The sequence below is a fragment of the Tinamus guttatus genome, unplaced genomic scaffold, assembly GCF_059628265.1.
Source record: "Tinamus guttatus ecotype Peru unplaced genomic scaffold, ASM5962826v1 Tinamus_guttatus_pri_ptg000327l, whole genome shotgun sequence".
Classification (NCBI taxonomy): Eukaryota; Metazoa; Chordata; class Aves; order Tinamiformes; family Tinamidae; genus Tinamus; species Tinamus guttatus.
In genome coordinates this window covers 10,228,037-10,249,161 of record NW_028288861.1, presented here as the reverse complement: position 1 = coordinate 10,249,161, position 21,125 = coordinate 10,228,037, and the positions used below count along the sequence as shown (strand labels likewise).

General features: G+C 41.3%; 1 protein-coding gene across 9 annotated transcripts in view; it reads right to left on the bottom strand.

The window, feature by feature from the left end:
• Window positions 1-21,125, bottom strand: part of NRXN3 (neurexin 3) — a 901,920-nt gene that overhangs the window by 511,152 nt on the left and 369,643 nt on the right. For all 9 annotated transcript variants that reach the window (XM_088529330.1, XM_088529323.1, XM_088529324.1 and 6 more), the window contains 3 exons: window positions 8,106-8,225; window positions 1,756-2,137; window positions 191-381 (listed from right to left, as the gene is read on the bottom strand). In XM_088529330.1, coding sequence (XP_088385456.1) covers window positions 191-381; window positions 1,756-2,137; window positions 8,106-8,225 — 693 coding nt within the window. The remainder of the gene's footprint in view (window positions 1-190; window positions 382-1,755; window positions 2,138-8,105; window positions 8,226-21,125) is intronic.

Sequence of the window (21,125 nt, the reverse complement as noted above, 5' to 3'; positions counted from 1 at the left end):
ACAAACTATTCCATTAGAGGAAGCTGACAAAAAGAGAAAGATGAGAATGAAATTCCAAGCCAAACCCACCAAATTCCAGATTTTATGTTCCATAATGCATGGTCTCTGCAAGCTTATTGCTTACTGATTATTTTCTCCCTCCAAAGGGAATAAAGGGAAGAGGAGAAATTGCCTTTCTTGTAGAATGTACCTTTAAGGTCCAGATTTTTGGCACCGTTGATAACCTGAGTGACCACCTTAGTGTCCACCTTCAGGCTATGTGTGTTACTATTATCTCTGGTGATTACAACATTGTGCCACTGGTTGTCATGAAGAGGACGGTCACTGTTGCCTTTGATAACATTAGGTCCATTTCCAAGGTCAAACACATAGTGTATATACCTACAAACATAAGAACAACAGTTAGAATTATACAAGAACTGCAGCCCAGCACTAGTAGCCATTATTTTAAAAGCAGCCAATAAGTTAATAAACACAATTCATGGAGTGACTCAGTTTTAAAAAAGATATAGGTACTTTCTTTCTGCAAAGAAAGTGTAAAAAATAGTAGTTTGAGGAAAGACATTTGAAGTAACTAGATTCTAGTAATTCCCCCAACCAAGTTCTTGCAGACCCTCCAAAATCTGTCTTTACATGTAAATATATTTTAAAAATTGTAAAATCGACAGATGTAGCAGAGAGATTAGTTATGCTTATTTGAGACATAAGTTTCCTAGATCCTGAATAACCCTCTTTAGTAGTTACTTGGGAAACACACTGAAAACTTTGTATTAAAAAAAAAACCAAAAAAAAAAAAAAAGCCTGAGATCTTGGGCTTCCTCAAACAGTTGGAAAACAGTCAGCAAAGCTTTTGAGAAAATATGAAGACTCTAACAAAGATTAAAGTCTTGAGAGTAGATTATCTATATAGCTCAAACAGGAATCCAAGTGAGGATAAAGGAGAAACACTCTCTTTAGAAAGGAAAAAAAGACCTCAACTTTCAATCCTAAACAGAATGCCATGAGCTCATGATTCTCCTTTATTTTTTTTATTGTTATTCAGTGTCCCACTTAAACAAGTGGAAAGATTAAATTTAAACAGATCGAATCTTAGTTATATTAAAAAAAAAAACTGCACTTGTTTACTGCATCTAGAAGAGTACAAGAGCAAATTTTGCTCAGCTAACAAAAGATGCTCTAGAGGTAATTTTTAAGCTTTTAGCCTTGCCAAAAGAATGTAATGGCTCAAAAGCGTGCAGAAATTTTTCTCCCTTGAGCATCACTGGATGCATTTTCTTATCTGCCAGGGAAGTTGGTTAAAACTTAACAGGTATGTTACTGGGCAGGGGGGAGAGCGGAGCGAGGGGGAAAGGAGGGTGCTGGGAAAAGGGAAGAGATATTTCAAGCCCTGGAGATGGCTTAAACGTAACAGGTTTGTAACTGCAGAAAAAAAGAAAAAAAAAAAAAAAGAAAAGAAAAAAAAAGGAGACTCAGAGCATTCCCTCCTCTGCACTGTTCTGGAAGATTAGCAGGACAAAACATTAGCCTAAGTACATGTGAAGGACTTATGAACAGTAATGATTTGCGCTGTAAAAAGTGGTTGTCTGTGAGTCACTGGGTAAAAGTCAGAATCCAGAGTCTTAATTCTCAGTGTTTATCGCTAACCAGCTGGTCATACGCCACAGAAAACAGAAAATATGAGTACAAGGCAAATTTTTCTTTATGTGAACATGCTAAGCCCACCTTTGACAAGGATGTAGCAGAAAGCTCACTCACCCCTTGACTAGTTCAACTGCAATAAAGTCATTGCCATCCCCGCTATTGAAGAGGATGAAACCATCTGCTGAGGTGGTCTTGAACTGGAAAAAGAGGTGCATGGACGTATAAGCCTGCAAGGTGGCCAGGCTCAGATAGCTGCTCTTGGTCTTGAACGTCACAGGGTCAGCTATAATGTTGCGGAGGCCAAAGCGTGCCTTGAGCTCGCAGTAGTCAATGTCACCGTTCTTGCACAAGTCGATGTAGAGCATCCCATTAAACATCAGGCTCTGGAGGTGGCCGATGAAGCTGGAGGGGATGACGGAAATGTACCGTTTCTCTGTCATGATCCCTGTCTCAATGTTGTGGAACTCCAAGCGGGTGTGATCACCGACCATTGTGCCTGAAAGATAGGAACGAGGAGGAACATGAACCAAAGCCAGGGATCAGCAATTGCTTTTGGAGCCTTTCACTCTCCAGTGTGCAAATTAATAGCAGTACTAACTTAATTTTATCTGAGCACTGTTCAACAGCTTGCATCAGAAAGAATATAGAGAGTCTTGGTAGAAAGGCTTCAGCCAGCAGTCACCAAGAACTGGCAGAAGAGAGAAGATGCAGGACTAAAGGGTTGTGGAGAAGCAGCTCCCTATTTCTTCCTTGGGAGAAAGCAGGAAAGGGAATCTGATGGTTCTGGGCAAATAACACAAGAACTGTGTCATTCACACCCAGCTCGAGCTCAAGAAACATCTCTGGAGGTACTTAATTAGCTCATCCCAAGATCTGACATTACATGGTCCCAGGAGTCGGATTTGCTGGAATGTCTTTTGCTTAAAGAAAAGGAAGGAAGAAAGAAGATAAGAGATATAGATAAGGGAGCAGAAACAAAGCTTCTATTTAACTTTCAGGGAAGTCTTTTGATTCACTGTTATGTGATTTCCTCCAGTCTGCACAGAACTGCACCGCCTGTGAGAGAGAGCGGGTCTCTCTCAAAGTCCACAGTGAGACATCCAAACCAAGAGACCATTTTGCCAAACAATTTAGACCCTTTCAAATTGGCTCTTTAGACCCTTATTCAAATTGACCTTGTCTGAAAACACTCGGTAAAAGTAGATTTAGATAAAAAGAGAAGAGAGACCTGTTATAACGCTTTCAACATTTATTCTGCTGCTGCCCCCCCACCCAAGATCCTACTCAACTTCAAGTCAGGAGGGAAGCACAAGAATGCAACAAGTAAAAAGTCCTCCATATACTTCCATTACTAACTTGTCATAGGGGCTACTTGCCACACTGTGATGGATTTTAACCTCTCAAAGTATTTCAACTACTCAATATAGCCAAATATCTCATGAGACTGCTCTTGAAGTATACTTAAGTTTTTCAGCAAGTGTGCTAGGCAACAATACAGATACAGAAGTCAAATGAATAGATGACAGTTAAAGTATGTTAACAGTCTTGTCTGAGGATAAAATGAAGCTAGGCAACATCAGAATGAAAGTCATTATGAACAACTTTATTTCAATCCTTTGTACTTCATTAAGACAGTTTTTAACCACTTGGTCACACAAAAAAAGTATCTTTTTTATACCACCCTTGTGCCATTTAGTATACAACAGGAATGGTATAAAATTCCTGAGTAATTATTCAATGTTTTATTATTTTCTTATTGTTCAATGTATAAATACATAAATTTACACAACCTTTGTGGAAAATTGACAGCTGGATAGAGATCTGAACTAATAGTTCCAATGGACTATATGACAGTCTCTAACCATCCATCAATTTTTAGGACACATTTAATTCTCAACTACAGGTAGTGTTTCTGAGTCACTGAAATTGCACCTGGTAAACTGTCCCATTCTGACTACTTGATGATCAAAATCATCCCACTCTTCTCATCTCTTTAGAAATCTGAGTCATCTCTGGAGATGGGACACAGAGAGAGGGTGGACATCTCAAGAGAAGGAACAGAACATTATTCAGATCTGCCAAGTGCATTTTGTTTGAGGACCAAAAGTCACGATAACAATATCTGAGACCAGACAAAAAAATTCCTATCCTTTAGTTCCACCCGATCAAATCAACTAGGTCTTGGAAGGTTTCTCATTTTTGTGGCTCTCCAAGTCTCCTGACATTTCTCACCCAAACAATTCACAGATATTAAGAGACATACATGCATATGTACGTATGTATATGTATCTGGATGGATAGATATGCCTTTCATCGCTTTTTGTACCAGAAATGACATGTTCTTTGTACGTCTATGGGGAATCGAACCTGGAAGCATTTTTAGGACACTTGGATAATAATCAGTCTCTATGTACACCACAGGCCTGCGCCTAAACAAGCTGAGGTTTCATTTGTTGCTTAGGTCTTCTTGCAACATTGAAATATTAATACCTAGTTTGCTTCTCATGATCATGAACAAAGTGCAATTTTTCAGTTTATACTTTGCCCAAATGTGATCAGGTTTTTGCAAAGATAGAAAACAGGCAAGTTCTTCTTACATGAGATACACCCTTGGCAAATTTCCAGGCATCTATTCTGAAACTGAGAATTGCAAAAACACAAAACAACTTTTTCACTTACTGCAAATTACATCACTGAATCTAAATTTAAACCATGATTATACAAAGACTATGGACATGTAAAGCCTCAAACCAAGTAGATAAAGATGGAAAAAATTAAAAACAGCTGGAAAGTGCCACACATTTCTAACTCCTCAGAAATTTAAGTATTAGTACTAATAAAAGTGTTTTTAAAAATACTGAAACAGATCTTTAGAAGAGGTGGTTTCATTTTAGTCAGAAAAATTCCAGTTCACAGCAACAGAAATTTTGTGTAGAAAATTTGTTTTGACAAATCATCCCACTTTCCCTGCTGTGAGCAGTTGTTTCAGTTTTAGTCCTGGTAAATTAAAATATTTTGATTTTTTTTTCCAAACCAAAGAATAGTGTTTTCTTATTGAAGAAAAAAAAAATCTGTATTTTTAAAATCCTGCTTTTTCATTTTAAAAGGTTATAAAAATAAAACTCAGAGATGCCAAGGACCAATGGCAGGGGGATTTTTCTCCTTATGCTTCTACTTTTAGATAAATGCAAAGAGAAAAAGTTGTCTGAGTATAAAAAAAAAAAAACAAATCTGTGAAAGTTGCAGAACACTGTGGAAGGGAAACAAAGTAAAGGGATATTATAAATGGGTTGGAGGAGATGAACCTCAGCTTTTAGAAAAGGTAAAACTGAGAAAAAATGGTACTGCCTTAAGAAAAATAGAACAAAGATGGGAGTGGTAGCACAGAGAGTTAGGAGCAAGTCAGTCAGGGCTGAAAAGGGCAAGACAATATGAGAGCAGAATCATGATAACCAGAGCTGTCCTTTCCTACTAAAGCATCTCCCCCTGCTCCTCTATGGGAAGAAAACCCAATATCTTCTAATCTCAGGAGCTGTCAGCCCCCCCTATAAAGTCCACCTCTCATTCCTCCACTCTGTAGAGCTGCTTGCAGCCACTACCACAATGAGCAACTTGCCAGCTCCAGGCCCAAAGGCTTCCAGCCGCCCTGGCAGCACTTGGGTGATAGTGAGAGGTGGGAGGCAGGAAGATTCCTGCTTTATTTGTGCCCTGCACCAGTGATGAGTTTGAAGAACAAAAGAGCTTGCATTCAATAAACAAGCCACACACTGGTGTTGAAAGCTACACACATGAACAAAATCAGCCTTACATGAGCACAGACTTACTACAAGGCCCCATGGGTCCATATCCATAGGGGTCCTCTGCCAGAGAGGCCTTGCACAAGCCAGCTTCAGGTGACGGGTCTGCACTACTTTTTCCTTCCTCTCCCCAGGTCATATTTCTGAATTGTGGTTCTACGTGGCACAACCTTGACCTCAACTCCTGCACACAGGTATTTCCATGTTATGTTTTGGCAGAGCTCCAGACTCTCTCTGGACTCGAGATGCATCATGACTGTGTCAGGGCAGGGCGGGGAGGAACCAGGCTGCTGTCTATAGTACCAGTCTCATTTATCACTGACAGGTCTGTGGTGAAAGATCTGCAAAGAGAGTTTCACTATTAAGCGGCAAAATGTTGGCCACAGGAACTGGATACTCCTCTCTGCCTTCGCCTCCCTGCAGAAAGCTGAGCAAGTCACTTCATGCTAACATCTTCCACAGGTGGTCCTTACTTGTTCAGACCTAATTCTCCATGTACTCACTTTGAGTTCACATTTCTGCATAATAATTGTATTGACTAATGTAATTGGCACATGTGCTGACTATCTACATGTTCAAATGCCCGAAAAACATGTTAAACTGGTACCAAATACTTCCAAGTTTAACTTGGGGTCTTAGGTCCAAATCTGTAAAATGGAAAAAATACACCTACACACTCCATTATATAGACATAGCAATAAACCTAGTTACAGCTTTAATTCTGCATAAACATATTGATATTTGACACACACACAAGAAGGAAGAAAATTAACAGCTCTAAATTTAGACCAATATTTAGCCAGTGTGTACTGTTCCACACAAGCAACGAGAAAGAATAATCAAATAAGCTGTTTATTTTAACTGGAGACCCAATTATACTTCTCATCTATGCCCAAGACACTGCAGATCCTGCGGAAAAATCTATGTGACCACACTGAAGACTGTATCATCTGCCTCAGGAAGTGGGAAGCAGACGGTGCAGAAAATCTTAGCTCAGTTTTTTCTGACTTTTCAATTTGCCATGTTGGTAATCTTTCAGCAGATATTTTTAGCTGTAATGCATCTTTAATTATGTAATACATATACATGTGCATATGCAGATCTTATTTTAGTAAAGAATTGTATCATTATTATTTATAAACTCAGTTGCATGAAAAACAGATTTTAAAAACAGATGGCTGTCGGGGGGATTGAGTTGGTAATGCAGAGAGTGCCACCTCCTGGCCTTTGCTAAAAATGACATCCAGAAGAGTTCTTCCTTAACACAGAAGTAACCATGAGGATGCATTTCCCAGCACACTGTTTCAGTAATTCAGAAAAAAACCTATTAAACAAAACTTCAGTTTTCTCCAAGATAGCATTGATTGCCAATTCAAAAAAAAAGAGAGAGGTGAACTCTTTCTTGTCTCTGCACACCTCTTGCAATTCTCAGCCTAAAATACATATATATTTATTTCAGAGCGAAAATACACATTAAGTCAGTTCTCTTGTAAACCCACTAGATCCGGACTTATTTGAAAATCTTGTCTCATGGCTTTCCTGATTCATTTAACTTATCACATTACTTATAATTAACCGCATTCCTTCAGCGGAAAAGAACTTTTGTCAGAAATGGGCAGTGTCAAAATGCTATATCCTATCGCAGGTGTTCTTTCCATTTGCCTTTTGAGCAGAAGGCAGGATATAGGGCTCTAGCAATTGGCCAAACAGCATAGGTCACAACTGAAGGAATATACCTATAATCAGTATTACATTTTTTTATGTTGCTACTATCAACCTTCAGACAGCTAGTGTTTTTCTAAAAAAATATACTGTATTTCAGATCTTCATTGAGAAGAACAGCTTTTTGGCTCTTGGAGCTATGGGGAAACAGACCAAAAATATAATCACTAAAGTTCTATAATGAAAAAGATGGGTATAAAGTATCTTCATCATTTTTATGCAAATCTCCTAACTCGGAAGACACCAGTTTCCTTACCTCCTCTCTTCAACTACATTTCTATACAAAAAGAAGCAGGAGCTCAAAACCTGTCAGAGAATGCAGGAAAAAATGCAAGACTGATACACTGCATATGTTGCGATATAATATACTCCAGTGAGTTAAGACCCTCCCTAACCTCTCAGACTAGTTTACTCCCAACTCCATTTGACTTACCTTCTGGATGGCTCTGAGAAATGGCCACAGGAGCTTGAAGGGAGAAGAAAACACGCCGAAACAGAACCCCAGAAGGCACAAATCTATATTCTCTAACACATCAATGCTGATTTAACATCAGGAAAAGTTCTTGCAGAGAAAAGATTTACAGGGCTTTAGCTTTCATTCCACATTTCTAGGAAGCCCCACATTTGCAGCTCAGCAATAAAGCACACAGAGCATGCCCCAGAGTCTGGCCTGAGACAACAGGACACTCAGTGCCTGCAAGCTCATCTGCCCCCTAAGCCTTGTATTTCAGGTCATTAGTGTTGTCACAGAAATTTCTGCCACTGGCTGAGGGCAGTTCACCTCTCACAAGTAGACATTCACTTTCAGCACAGCAATACTGCATGTATAAGAAGTTACAGAAAGAAGGGAAACGCACAAGAACAGAGAGAAAGAGAGTGTAGGCTGAGAAGAGACTATCAACAGGAACAAAGGTACCGACAGAGATGCTCTTCTGTTGAACTCACCCTCAGCAACATCATCATCCACCATCAGCTTGAGGCTCTTTCCCCGACGAACTACTCGGACAGTGTGCCACTCGTTGTCGTTGAGCTTCTGCCCAGCATAAAGAGTCTCGGGTCCCTTGCCTGGGGATGGTGATAAGTATGACAGTTAAAGTCAGACCCCAGATTAGCTTAGTACTTGCCTGATAGGTAAAGTCACCAAAATCACCCTGGTGTGATAAACTTGTGGATCATTGGAAGATCACAGGCGTATTATTGCCTGCAACTAGTGCTCACATCTACACCTTCCCAGCTCACAGTGAGTCAGGTCACAAACTCTTCCTCTCAGTGAGGTGCCTTCCTCTGCAGAGCCCAAAGCTCACACCCATTAGAGAAGCATGTGGAAATCTCTCCTGCTGTAGGATTCTTATTTACAAATATAATATTGTAGAGGGCATTGTGGTCTTAGGAAAACAAGCTGGTAATAGAATAACTATGGAACAAGTGTAGAATCACATAAGAATTTTTTGTTCTCAAGTCTTGTTTTACAACTATTCTTTTTCAAGTCAATCCTACTGGTCTCCGAATGCTAAGGTATCAAACACCAGGCTGGTTTCAGTCCTCAGGTCCTGAAGCAAAAATCACAGTCACCCACCTGGCTGATTGCTATAGGGTTCTTTGGCCAAACAGCCCAACTATGGGTGCTGCTTACAGAAACTTTAGCCCACTTCCCACTTACAAACTGAAGGTTTAAGCTAGGGAAATAGGAAAATAAAGGAGTCTTTTCTGCCCCAAAGCGTAAAACCACAGTTGTCCTTGACAAACAATGCTCCTGGGACAACAGCATTAGGACTATCATACTTGTCCAGTTCTGCTGCTCACCCATCACAGCTGACAGGCTATTACTTTAAACATTAATTGTTTAGAACACAGCACTGCACCCCACTCACATCCAAGGATGAGTGATGGTGAAGAATGGTGTGTGCTAAATTACAAGTGTCAATGCTTATTTCAGTGCAGTACTGAAGTATTCTGACACAGCTATGTCAGAGAAATTCAGAATGAAGATAGCACAACCTGATGTACATCAGGACTGGGCACATTGTCCAAACTGGCAAGAGGGAGACTCAAGAAAGGAAAAGCAAGACATGCTGAAGGTATTAAGAGAGAGAAGACAGAGAAAACAGCAAGAAATACTATAGCTCAGCTCAGTGCATTAGTAAAGCTAAATGCAGGAAGTGCAGAATATTTTTCCATGCTTATTCAATCCAAGGAAATTAAGTGATTTTACTCAGCTCATAAAGTAGTGCTTATTTTGACCAGCTTTCAGCATCCCAAACCACACACACCAATTTCACTGAAACAATAAAATGTGGTACATATCTTTACACAAAGCTCTTCAAAAGCGGTGCAGAAATCCACCCAGCTTGATCTGTGGGATACAAAGAAAAGAAGCAAGAAATATATCCAGGGACAAGATATGGTTCTTAGTGTGCTTACGGCCCAATTAGCAACATGACTTTAACTGCCTCTCACTAAAGGGGTGAGGGAGAGGAAGCTGGGCTCAAGCAGAGAAGAATGTGTCTCCTTGGTACAATCACTTAGCCAGGATGCAACACGTGTGGCAAGCGGATGCTATGGACGGACACCATTCAGAAAGAGTGTGACACCACTCTCACTGCAGCTCGTGCAGCTCAGATGAGCAGAACTAGTGCTCGACTCCCTTGCCCATCAAGCCCATTATCGGCCAACTTTACCACAGAGCAAGAAGAAGAAAATACTTTTCTCTACTGATATGAAAAATGAAAAAATCATTCTTAAATTTAAAAGATGGGCGGAGTGTGAAGAGACTCATACATGGCAACTGGAGAGGATACCTCCTTGACAGAAGGAACCACTACCTCTGCGTCCCCACCTGAGTGGGGAAGTCAGGCTGTATCATGAAGGTAAATCCAGCTGGACGAGGCAACAAGAAAGCCTAAGTTCTGCTGCGTTCAACAAGCAAATCTCTACTGAGCACGAAAAAGTTATACTAGATTTTTATCTAAGTAAGTAGAAGTATTTTATCTCAGATCAGGCATTATGAATGGATGGTCAGTAAAGGTAATGCTTACATCAAAACATACTGCGCCAGTGACAGTTTCAACGCAGCCTCTTCTCACATACGAAGATGGGAAGAGTTCAAGGAGCTCATCTGGATCCAATGCTACCTGAATCCAGAACAACTCACACGCAAGGAAGGGAAGCAAATGACTTGAAGAAACCTTTCCCACAAAGTCTACTTGGCTACGTAGGGCTCAGCAAAGAAAAACAGTCGTGTGGGCTGACTCCACAACACTTTCTGTGCACCAGCTACAGGAACAATCTTGCCTAGTAATTAAAACCTGCTGACCTTCTAGTTTGCCTTCTTTTTAGTCCTAAACTAACAAAATATAAGGAAGCCAAGTACAGCTTGTTTAACTTCATGCATCATTGCTATCCTGATGTCTCGGGTAACATGTTCAAAAGAATGTGCAACAGCAACAGAAATTATCTGACTAGATTCTCAGAAACTACATAGCTTAATTGATTCATGAATAATGAGTAGACAATTTGAGACCCTTTATGCTCTAAATGGATCCTATTGCCTACAAAGGAAATTGCCATACATAAGAAATTGGTTAATACTTTGGGCTCTTAAGCACTGAAGATGCAAACCATTCTATTTAATCTAACAATGCCTTGATGAGTCAAGTTAATGCTTGATCACTAGAAGAAGCTTTTATTCATGCACTGATCGATTTTGTATGCAACAATGAGCTTTCAGTGTTTTTAGGGTTATACAAAAAACAGCATGTAAAAATTCAATACATGAGAATGCCTAAGAGTAGCATTCCGATAAGTTTGTCAATTAAGCAGATATTTGAAATGCAAAAAGTAAAAAGTGTTTACAAATAACACTTCTGCTCTGTTCAAACTGTTTCTTTTAAATACTTTTAAGATATATTTACATAGCATGTGCATTGACCTAAAATAAGCAGACTTAGGTCCCTGTTTTTCAGCTGACAATGTGCAACACTGTGCATATAAATTGATAATCCTCATGTGATATCTCACTGAATTCAGAGCAGATCCAGCACACGTGTAGAGGCTGCCACATCTGGATCCCAATCTTAGTATCACGGAGCATGATGGCACATGTGCTGTTACTGTATCGCCATTTAGCTGTGATCAATTTTGGTAACTTTGGTAATGTCATTTTTAATAGACAGCACATCTCCAACAGATACTAAAAGGGAAAATTCTTAATCCAAAAGTTGCAAATGCTGTAGAAGCAGGAAGAAAATGGGCCACAAAGTGGGAGAGGCAAATACTCCAATGAAAAGGCCATGCCCCTTACCCCTATCTTGTATTCCCCACGTCCCCTTCTTCTTCGAAGCTGCCCCCACCTGACATCACCTGTCATCTGTGAAAAGGAAGGTGCAGGAGGAAGCAAAGTCAAGCAGCAGGTGGACTGCAAAGAAAGTCAGAGACTTCTATCTTCCCCTTGTGCAACAGTCTCTTATAAAAGACCGTGAGGGGGGAAAAAGCAAAACATGCAGCAACATTAAAGGCTGAATGCCTGGAACACTTTCTATTTATAATCCTGTTGATGAGATGGCAGCTGGTCATTAGGAAATTCTTCTTATTATTTTTTTTTTAATGTGTGAGGAAAAGTAAGAGGCAGCATAACAGACAAATGAATAATGAAATTTCTCCTTTAGTAATAACTTCTAAGCTTCCCCTGACTCTGGACTGCACAGAGGAGCACACTCTCCCAGGCCTCCAGCCTTCTTGCTCCTCCTATCTCGCTTCTCAGTGACCTCTTGGGAGCTGTGTAGCACACAAATAAAACAGCTACCTCGTATCTTCAAACTCAAATAAGATAAAAAAAAAATCACCAAAAAACAGATGAGCTTCAGTACATAGTAGCAAACAATACTTTTCAGATTTCTCAGCCAAACATTACTTGGCTTGCCTGCAGCTGTAGTGAGCAGCAACTCCTGTCCTAGACTCAAGATTCCCTTGATTCCATGCTTTGCTCAAAACTAGGATGCATACTGTTCATTAAAAAAACCCAAGTGGCATATGCTTTCAAACATGGAAAAACTCCATCTCATCTGATCCAAAGATCCAAATTGCCATTTCTATATCATAGGTGCACTGCTTCTTACAAATCGCACGGCCTCAATAAGAGTAGCAAGAAAAGCTGCACTGAAGACCAAGAACAGAAAAAGCAGAGGAAATTTCTTTCTGGGAATAGCAAGCTGCTGTCAGGTTGTCCCCTAAGAAGCCATCCATTTAGAGTAAGTGACAGATCAGAGAGATGCTCTTAAAACACCTCCAAAAACACCATCTCTTATCCAGCCCAAGTGGTTAAAAGCACATAGAATTTTGTCCTTGGGAAAGGCCAAGAAGACTGAGGGTTAATTCTCTCACGGCTGTGCCAATCTTCCTATTGCATATCTCACCCAACATTATAGAAGAGATTGACATGTGTGTCTACAAAATCTCAGAAGAGATGACCAGAAAGGATATATTTAGACTGATGAGAACGGAAACAACTCTTACTCACTGCAAATATAACAATAAATACATTAACAATGATACATTCATGTGTTTTAGAGAAGAGACACAAGAGTCTTTTCTTTTTGTGGGGTTGTTTTTAGTTTTTAATTCAAATGCTCAGCTGCCATCTCAGCTTTGTTCAATGGCATGAGATATTTCCTGTTGCAGATAGTTAGGGTCCGGCGGCCGGAAGATATCGTGCTGTACGGAAAGATAGGGCCCCTAACAGCCAATAGTGTTAGTCTATGGTGTAAGCAGACGGATGTGACGTTGTAAACCTAGCTATATAACACCTTGTTACCCATCAATAAAGGCCATTTGCTGTCCACCACATTGGTGTCAGTGAGCTGATGGCCCGAGCGGCCTGGGGGCGGTTGCCGTGCAATTCCTGAACCAGGTCACCACGCCACTTGAATGGCAACAATTTCCATGTCTATTTTACAAAGGGCAACATCCTTCAGAAACACCATTAGCATCCCAGGCTCTGTGATACAGAGGGAAGCGTGTGGTGGTTTTGTTGCTTGCTTGTAAAGGTTTTCTGGGGAGGACAAAAATCAGGAAAGCTTTGATTTACTCTGAAAAACCACAAGAAAGCAGATTTTTGAAATGTGAGAATGAATCATGAAACAAACTTGATAGATCCTCTCAAAGTTATAAGAAATTGATTCCCCTTTTTAGTCACTCCTCAGTTATTCCGCAAAGGTGACAGAGATGGGACTGCCACAACTGTGGAGTGGAATTCTTCACTGTAGTTTCCTCAGTGTGGCAGAGAAAAGAGCGAGGCTATGATGCCAAAGGAAAGAACGGGAAAGCTTATTTAAGAAAAATGTTAAACTGATAGAATAATATCACTCTAAAATACTGCATCAGGATGTAAAGCTCTGCATCTGTCTTGCTATCATCCAGATTACCGTCCAAGATTGCTAGCAGTGCTTTAGAAGGTATTTTCTTCTCATATGGACTATATTATATATATTGATCACTATATTGCATATAATTCATGCAGAATACTTTGTGCAGGTGTCACTGTATTAAATATATAACTATTTATGCATAAGAGAAAGAAAAGGGTATTCTAGGTGCAAAGATATTCTGACAGATCTTCTAGAAGCAGGCTTGGAAAAAAGGTGAAAAGAATGGAGGAAGCAGAGGTTGCAAGGACAAAGGAGATTCACACATCTGTGTGGCTTCCCAGTATGTAGCAAGCTGCTAAAAAGGACAGGGTGAATGTCAAACATGAGCACGATTCAAAAGCATATCTGAAAACCTTTAGTACAATTAGGTTCCAGCTGAATATAAACCAACAGTGTAAGTCTTGTTGATGCTGTCAGGCAGCACTAGCATGTTTGAGCATCGTTTGGACAAAGTGCATTAGGAAAGGCTTTTTCTTAACTGGGATCACTGCCCGACTTCAGGAGCATTGTTGATTGCTAGGAAACAACTGACAACCCCAGAGCCTCAGTACATGGTACACATTTATGTGGATATCTCAGCCAAATCAACCCACATTGACACACATACACACTGGTTTTGCTCATAGACAGGTTTTAGTATCCCCTTTCTCAAAAAAATGTTGGCTGCCAACTAGAAATAGGCAGGAGCTCTCCCTGCAGACAGTCACTATCTTCACTGGACAATCTTACCTGAACCAGCCCTTCCATTTTCTTAAGTAACAGGATCATCTCCTACTACTTGGCATTAAGCAAAGCATAACAGACACTTAGGGAAGGAAATGCAAATATGTAGCAGGACTTACAGAAGAGTTATGTTTACAGCTTTACAGAGTGGCTTCACCTGGAAATTGATCAAGTTGAGCAGGGTTTACACAAGGCTACTCAGAACAAAGTTCAATTATTTACATGTGTACAAAAGCAAAGGGATGTGTATACAGAAAACTTGGTATACGAATGAATTGCATGTAAAAGTACAAATGAGAAACCCCTCAGCAGCAAAACTAATCAAGTACATGGAATTAACTCAGCAAATAAATTAAAAAGTAGCAAGACAACCCTACTAGTCTTCTGAAAAAGCTATCCAAACTTCGCTATAAACTTGACCCAAAAAAAGAAAAAAAAAAAAAAAAAAAAGGGCATTAAGCTGGATTTAACTATTTGGGAGCAATCTTCTTTAAAAAGCCTTCCCCAACAAGAACTTATCAAAATGCGTTCTTGGCTTTTGCCATAAATATCTGTAGAATTAGACTGAACTCTGCTTCCATTTGCAAATGCACCAGCCAAGAGCTGCAATAGGCCTAGGAGTGCTCAGCACGTAGCCAGGCAGGGTCCTACACAGGCACAGCAATTCTGGCAGAGTAGGACACGAGCACACGCTGCTCACCGGCCTCGTAGGCCAGACACCGGGCAGAAATTATGCCGTGCATCTTCTATTTAATAGGAGTCGCCTTTGTGACGTGAGCAAACGAACAAGGGAGAAAGTCTGACTGTGTATATGGCACCAGTCATGGTCGGCGCACACATTACACTGGTGTTTTCCCATCAAAGGTACTGGGTTATTTTTTCCCTGTTTGCTTTAACTTCACTGGTGTTAAATTGCTAGAATTTTTAGACCCCCCAAAACTACTGCACATCTCTAAAGTAGAATGTTTTTAGCAGACCTCAGAAAACATTTAACAGGTAATTCATTCCATCCCCACAATGCTGTTTAAATACAAGAATGAAGCTTCAGAGAATGGATATTTCAGTTCTTCAGAAAAAGGATGTTTCAGTTCTTCTAAAGAAAATCTTATTTTGACTTAGAAAATGGTCAAGATGCTTCACGTTAAAGCCACAGGAAAAGACTGTTTCAATATTTAAAAATAAAACACAGTTGTTGATTTTCTATTCAAGATATTATTTCTTTTTAAGCATAATATATGGCTTCCATTTTCACTCAGAGAGTTTTCCTGCTTTTAGTAAGAGTGATTCTATTTTATATTCACAAATAGAAAAGAGTTCAAAAAAGGACAGAGAAGTATGAAAAATCTAGTATTCATGCTTTTAAAAATAAGATTTACAACAGCTTAATTAAACTTCAAAGTGATTTTTAATTAGACTGGCATTACCTTTGTTTTTAGATGGGGCTGTAATATGAAACACTTCACACTGGCCACAATGCAGAACTGCTGTTCCTAAGAGATCAGAGAAACCAAAGCCCCCTGTGGGTATGAAGCAGCTGGATACTGCCCTATTCTGGCTTATCTACAATTTGCCTGAGGAAATACTCATACACAACTGGTGCACGGAGAGCAAAGCTCAGGAGAGCGCTCGGTCTGAGCGAGGCAGTGGAGGAGCCGCCTCCACCCTGTGGCGCGCAGAGAGCGGCCACCCCAGGGAGACATCGCAGATACCGACCCACCGCCCGGGTGACCATGCGAAGCTCCGAGCAGCGGCCGCCCCAGGGAGACATCGCAGTCACCGACCCACCACCCGGGTGGCCGTGCGAAGCTCCGAGCAGTGGCCACACCAAGGCCGTTGCTCCGCGGTGCCTCGGCAGCCAGGGTGGTTTTTGCTTTGAAGCCGACTACGCCTCAGCGAGGAAGGAAACGCCAGAACCCCCTTCATGCCAGAACTAGCAGACACCCGCTAGGGTCCGTACCTGTTTCACAGGTGCAGCGTGGCACCCAAGGACCCTCCGGGCTCAGCAAACACACAGAACGATCCAGAACTCAGCACAGGGCAGAGGAGCACACCAGCTACTGCAGCAGCATTTACAGACACGCTGTCACAGACCCCAGCAATAACTCACAGATAAACTAGCGGGTACCATCAGGATTTCTTTAATACAACTTCACATTTCATTAGCTTTCAAGTGACACAATGGCAAAGCTTTCAAATGACACAAAGCAAGGCATTAGACTGACAAACCTGGCGCCTGAACACCTCTGTTTATCCCTGGGTAGGCACAGCATGGGCAGCAAACGCACAGTATCTCACTGACCTCATCAACATCATTCAGTTATGACACAGAGGGAACACAGATGAGAAATTTCGCTTCCCATTTAGTCCCAAGTGTCCCCTACATGTCACAAGACACTCAGGTGAACCCAGATGCTGGAGATGAGGCAGAGACAAGGCAAGACAGGCATTTCATGCAGGCATCACTGCAATGGAAATGAAATCTCCTCACCACCAACTGCCTCAACAAGTTCTAGACTACCCTTATCCAACACACCATCAAAGGTGAAAGCCCCTCAACCAAGCATCATCCTCTGTGGGAAGCCTTCTCCTAGTCCAAAAGCGTCAGTTCGCACATTGGAAGGAATTAACTTGAATTTTTGAATTACCTCGTTACATTGTAGAATGGAAAAAAAGCTGCTTTTTTTCAAACATTTAAAAATAAGATTTTATTTTTCTATTCAAGATATTTCTTATTTTTCAACCATAATAGATGGTTTCCATTTTCACTAGAGGAATTATTCCTCATTTTAATAGCAGTGATTCTGTTTTATATCAGCAACAGGAAAAACTAGAATTTCACAGACAAGAAAAACTAGAATTTTATATTCACAATTATGTGTTTTTTTGTGAATCTATATCCACAACTAACATTTCATATTCATAGCTAGAAAAAAAAGTTACCACTATTCTTCATCTAAGTCTGAAAAGCAAGGAGATCAAAAAGCTAGACATGAAATCAGTTGAGATGCGGAAAAATATATGAATAGCAGTAGGAGGTGAGCTGCCTGAAGATGTTACAGTGACTGCATGTAAATGCATTTCAGTGATGGATAAGAGGCCACTTGCTATGAATGAGATAGCATCTTTGCTTCCCTTTCATAGCATAGAGGACTATGGCAAGGAAAGGGATGCTACTTCCCAAAGATGTGCTGACTGAGCAGTTAAGTTAGAGGAAGAATGTGGAACATAGAGGTCACTATTACAAAAAACACATCAAAATAGCATTATGAAGCCAGGGGGATTCCAATCTTCTGCATGAGTTGTCAAACATCACATACATATCTGAGCTTTAACTCCATTTTCCACATTGCTGTCTCCATAATGATATTTCCTACTACCTTCTCATCCTAAGTGCCAAATGAGCAGTTTCAAGTACTCTATTGCATACTAGCCAGTACTCACTAGTTCAAAAAGAGCTCCCTGAACACTGAGAGGAAGAGTATTGTATCTGTATAAACCCTATTACTAACAAAGAAAAACAGTAACCAAACTTTGTAAATACAAACTTTGTGTTTCATGTGTGTTACTTACCGGTAGCCCAGATTGACCCTCTCTCTCTGAATTGATAAATTTGGATGTGAAGGATGACACAGTACTTTGAACTACATGCAAGGGACTCCTCACTTTGCTTAAAGAGCTATCAAGACATGCTCCTAAAAAGGTGAGGAATCGGCAGTACAGACTGAAGGACTGCAGAGGATTTACAGCTGAAGATGACATGAGGCAAATACCAAGAACTCCTTTGAAATTCAAATTTTAAAGTCACAGCTTTCATGTCAGCTAAGAAGCTTGTAAGCGGAAAAAGAATGACCTGGAGGAGAAAGGGGAGAGTATCATAAGCTAAGCGCATGCAGCTTTAATCAAATCCACACCATACCTCTCTATTTCTGAGTGTCCCAATGATGGGCAGGATCTCATATTCAAAGCGCTGCTACCCCCTTTCTCAAACAGAGAGTTTGAGTCACTTCATTTCACACAGCACGTATCGGTTTCATACAACATGCAAGTGTAGGGCATGATGGGTTTTGAGAGCACTCTGAGCACCACAGCAGGACATTTGTGCGGATCGGCACATCTTGCCCACATGTCCTGGCCCTTCTCATGCAAAGGGGTAGCAAACTGAGTTGTAAGTCTATGATGAAATCAAGGAGATCATCTCCCTTGCTTTTCAAGTAAGCTACCAACATCTGGTATCACCAAAACTAGATAGCATTCTACCACCCAATTAATTGGAAGGAATTATCCTAAAATAATCCTGGGGGAAAAGAGAGGCTTCAAGTACCTGCAGATCTCATCTCACCACTTCTCCCACCAGGCAGTATACTTATCCTCAAAATGTACTGCTAGATTTAGGCGTTTCTTCTTCCCCACCACTCACAAAAGTTAATACTCATTAAAAATAAACAAACATCTGATATCAAAAAGTAAGATTCTTGTTTTTGTAGCAATATGGAATTGAGCACAAGGGAAGGGAAGGGACAATTCCCTAACTTCTGGGACCAACCAGTGTCTGTTGTCAGCCCTCTTGGTTACAGGGGCTATCAATTCTCATGCCTCAAACTTAAAAGATTAATAGTAATAATTAACATTGTAAAGATGCACAAGAAAAAAAAAAACACTATGCCAGATTGCACGTTAGTTCAGGTTGTTCCAGGAGCACTTAAGCAATAAGTACTATTGAGCAGTAGTATATGTTGGCCTCTGACTAAGTTGTAAAAAGGAGCAGAGGTTGATTACAGCCTAAACCGTACAGAAACTTCTACCAGTTTCATTTCCCTTTGGAAACTTAGGGACAGGTACACTCCATTTTCCATGGGAAGTCTGAAAAGCCATTGCTGTATTCTGCGAAAAGAGTACTTCTCTCTTTTTGCCTTTTTAAGAGACTCCCATATCCCAGGTAGTCTCTTTATTTGTTCTCGAGTTGTTTGTTAGGAAGAGGGCTTATTACTGGGAAGAGTAGTTTATACACACTTTCCCTACGTATTTTCCTCCAAGATGTCTTCATTTCTAACCAAGCAAACAGTTGCCACAATACAAAGTTCAAAGCAGCATTTTTTTTTTATGCTGTACTGTTTCTGTCCTCCACAAGGGTACTGTAAGGAGACTAAGAACCCACTCAAGTTCAGAGCATTCAGATCCCATGCTGTAGAAACACAGCAACACCACGTAAGTTTATATACTCCACGCCATCAACAAATATATTATTGACAAGCTGCCAAGGCAGGAAAATGTTTACAGATTCATGTTAAATGGTTACAGATTCAGATGTTTACAGATGTGAACCTACACATTGTCAACACCAGATAAACATCACAAAACCCAAAATCAGACTGCCAAGTCCTGGGAGCAAACAGCAGAGAAAATGTTTTCCCTAAACTTAGTGCCAGAGTGCTAATATGGAATTTGCCACTAGTGCAGTTCTCAAAAAGGCATTTTTTTTTCTTTTTTACTTAGAAGGATAAGACAATTTAGGATATTAATGACCATTTTTAAGGGCCTGCAATCACTCAACAGCCCCTAGAATCAGTCAATAAATTAATTACACACTATTCTGCTGTGCAATATAGTCTTGGGAATATCAAGTGGGGAAGCTGGTGTTAAACAGATCAGCAGCTCAGCCAAGCTCAGAGAATGAAGAGGGGACTTCAGAAACTCTCAAATCCCAAGATACACATTAGCCATAGCAAGTCACATTTTTACTAAAATAAGTTTCTAAAACCGTTAGTGTCATTATTTCTGATCTCATTAGCATACTCTTTTTAAAATAAAAATAAAAACTCTACCCAACACTCAGGAGAAGTGGTGGCTACTCCCCTCTGCCTTATTGCTAACTAATGCTTTAGATGAACGGTTCCTAAAGCTGTCTCTGTTTTGTGAGGCGCCAGCCAACCTGCCGTGCCCGCCCTGCGGCCTGACGAGGCCCCGGCGCCTGGGAGCACCGCGCAGGGAGATGAACAGAGCGCCGCGCTCGGGCGCCCCCGTGCGGCCGCCGCGGCTGCTCGTGGTGCCGGCGGGCGGCGAGGGCGGGAGGAGGGCGAGGGCGGGAGCTCCGCCCCGCTGCCACCGCCGGGGTGCACGAGCCGGGGGTCGCCCTGGCACCGGCCGGGGCGCAGCGACGGCAGCCGGGCCGACGGCTGGCCTTCCAGAGCGCCTTCCAGCGCGCCTTCCGGAGCGCCTTCCGGAGCGCCTTCCGGAGCGCCATCCAGCGCGCCTTCCATCCAGCGCGCCTTCCATCCAGCGCGCCTTCCATCCAGCGCGCCTTCCATCCAGCGCGCCTTCCATCCAGCGCGCCTTCCATCCAGCGCGCCTTCCATCCAGCGCGCCTTCCATCCAGCGCGCCTTCCATCCAGCGCGCCTTCCATCCAGCGCGCCTTCCATCCAGCGCGCCTTCCATCCAGGGCGCCTTCCAGCTCCCTCTCCAGCGGTGCCCAGCAGCAACTGCGAAGAGCAACACTCTGGATAATGAGGAAGGCAGGTAGCTATGCTAATATGGAGGTTTCAGTATATGACAGAGCTCAGCTACATTCGGTTTTATACTAAACAAATGTTTATAGATGCATTCCGAAGTCCAAGAGTTTAAAAACCTGGCTTGAAATTTGTTTTACACGAAGCTAAAAAAATCAAATACATAAACTGAAGTTTTACCTCTAAACCAAGCCATCTGCACCATCCTGCAGGCAACTGGGCATGTTTAGCAGCATTTAATGTCACTAGCACGTTGGAAAACGTAGAGAACAAAAAAAGAACCTCTGTGATGAGCTAGTACTAAAAATTTTTTAAT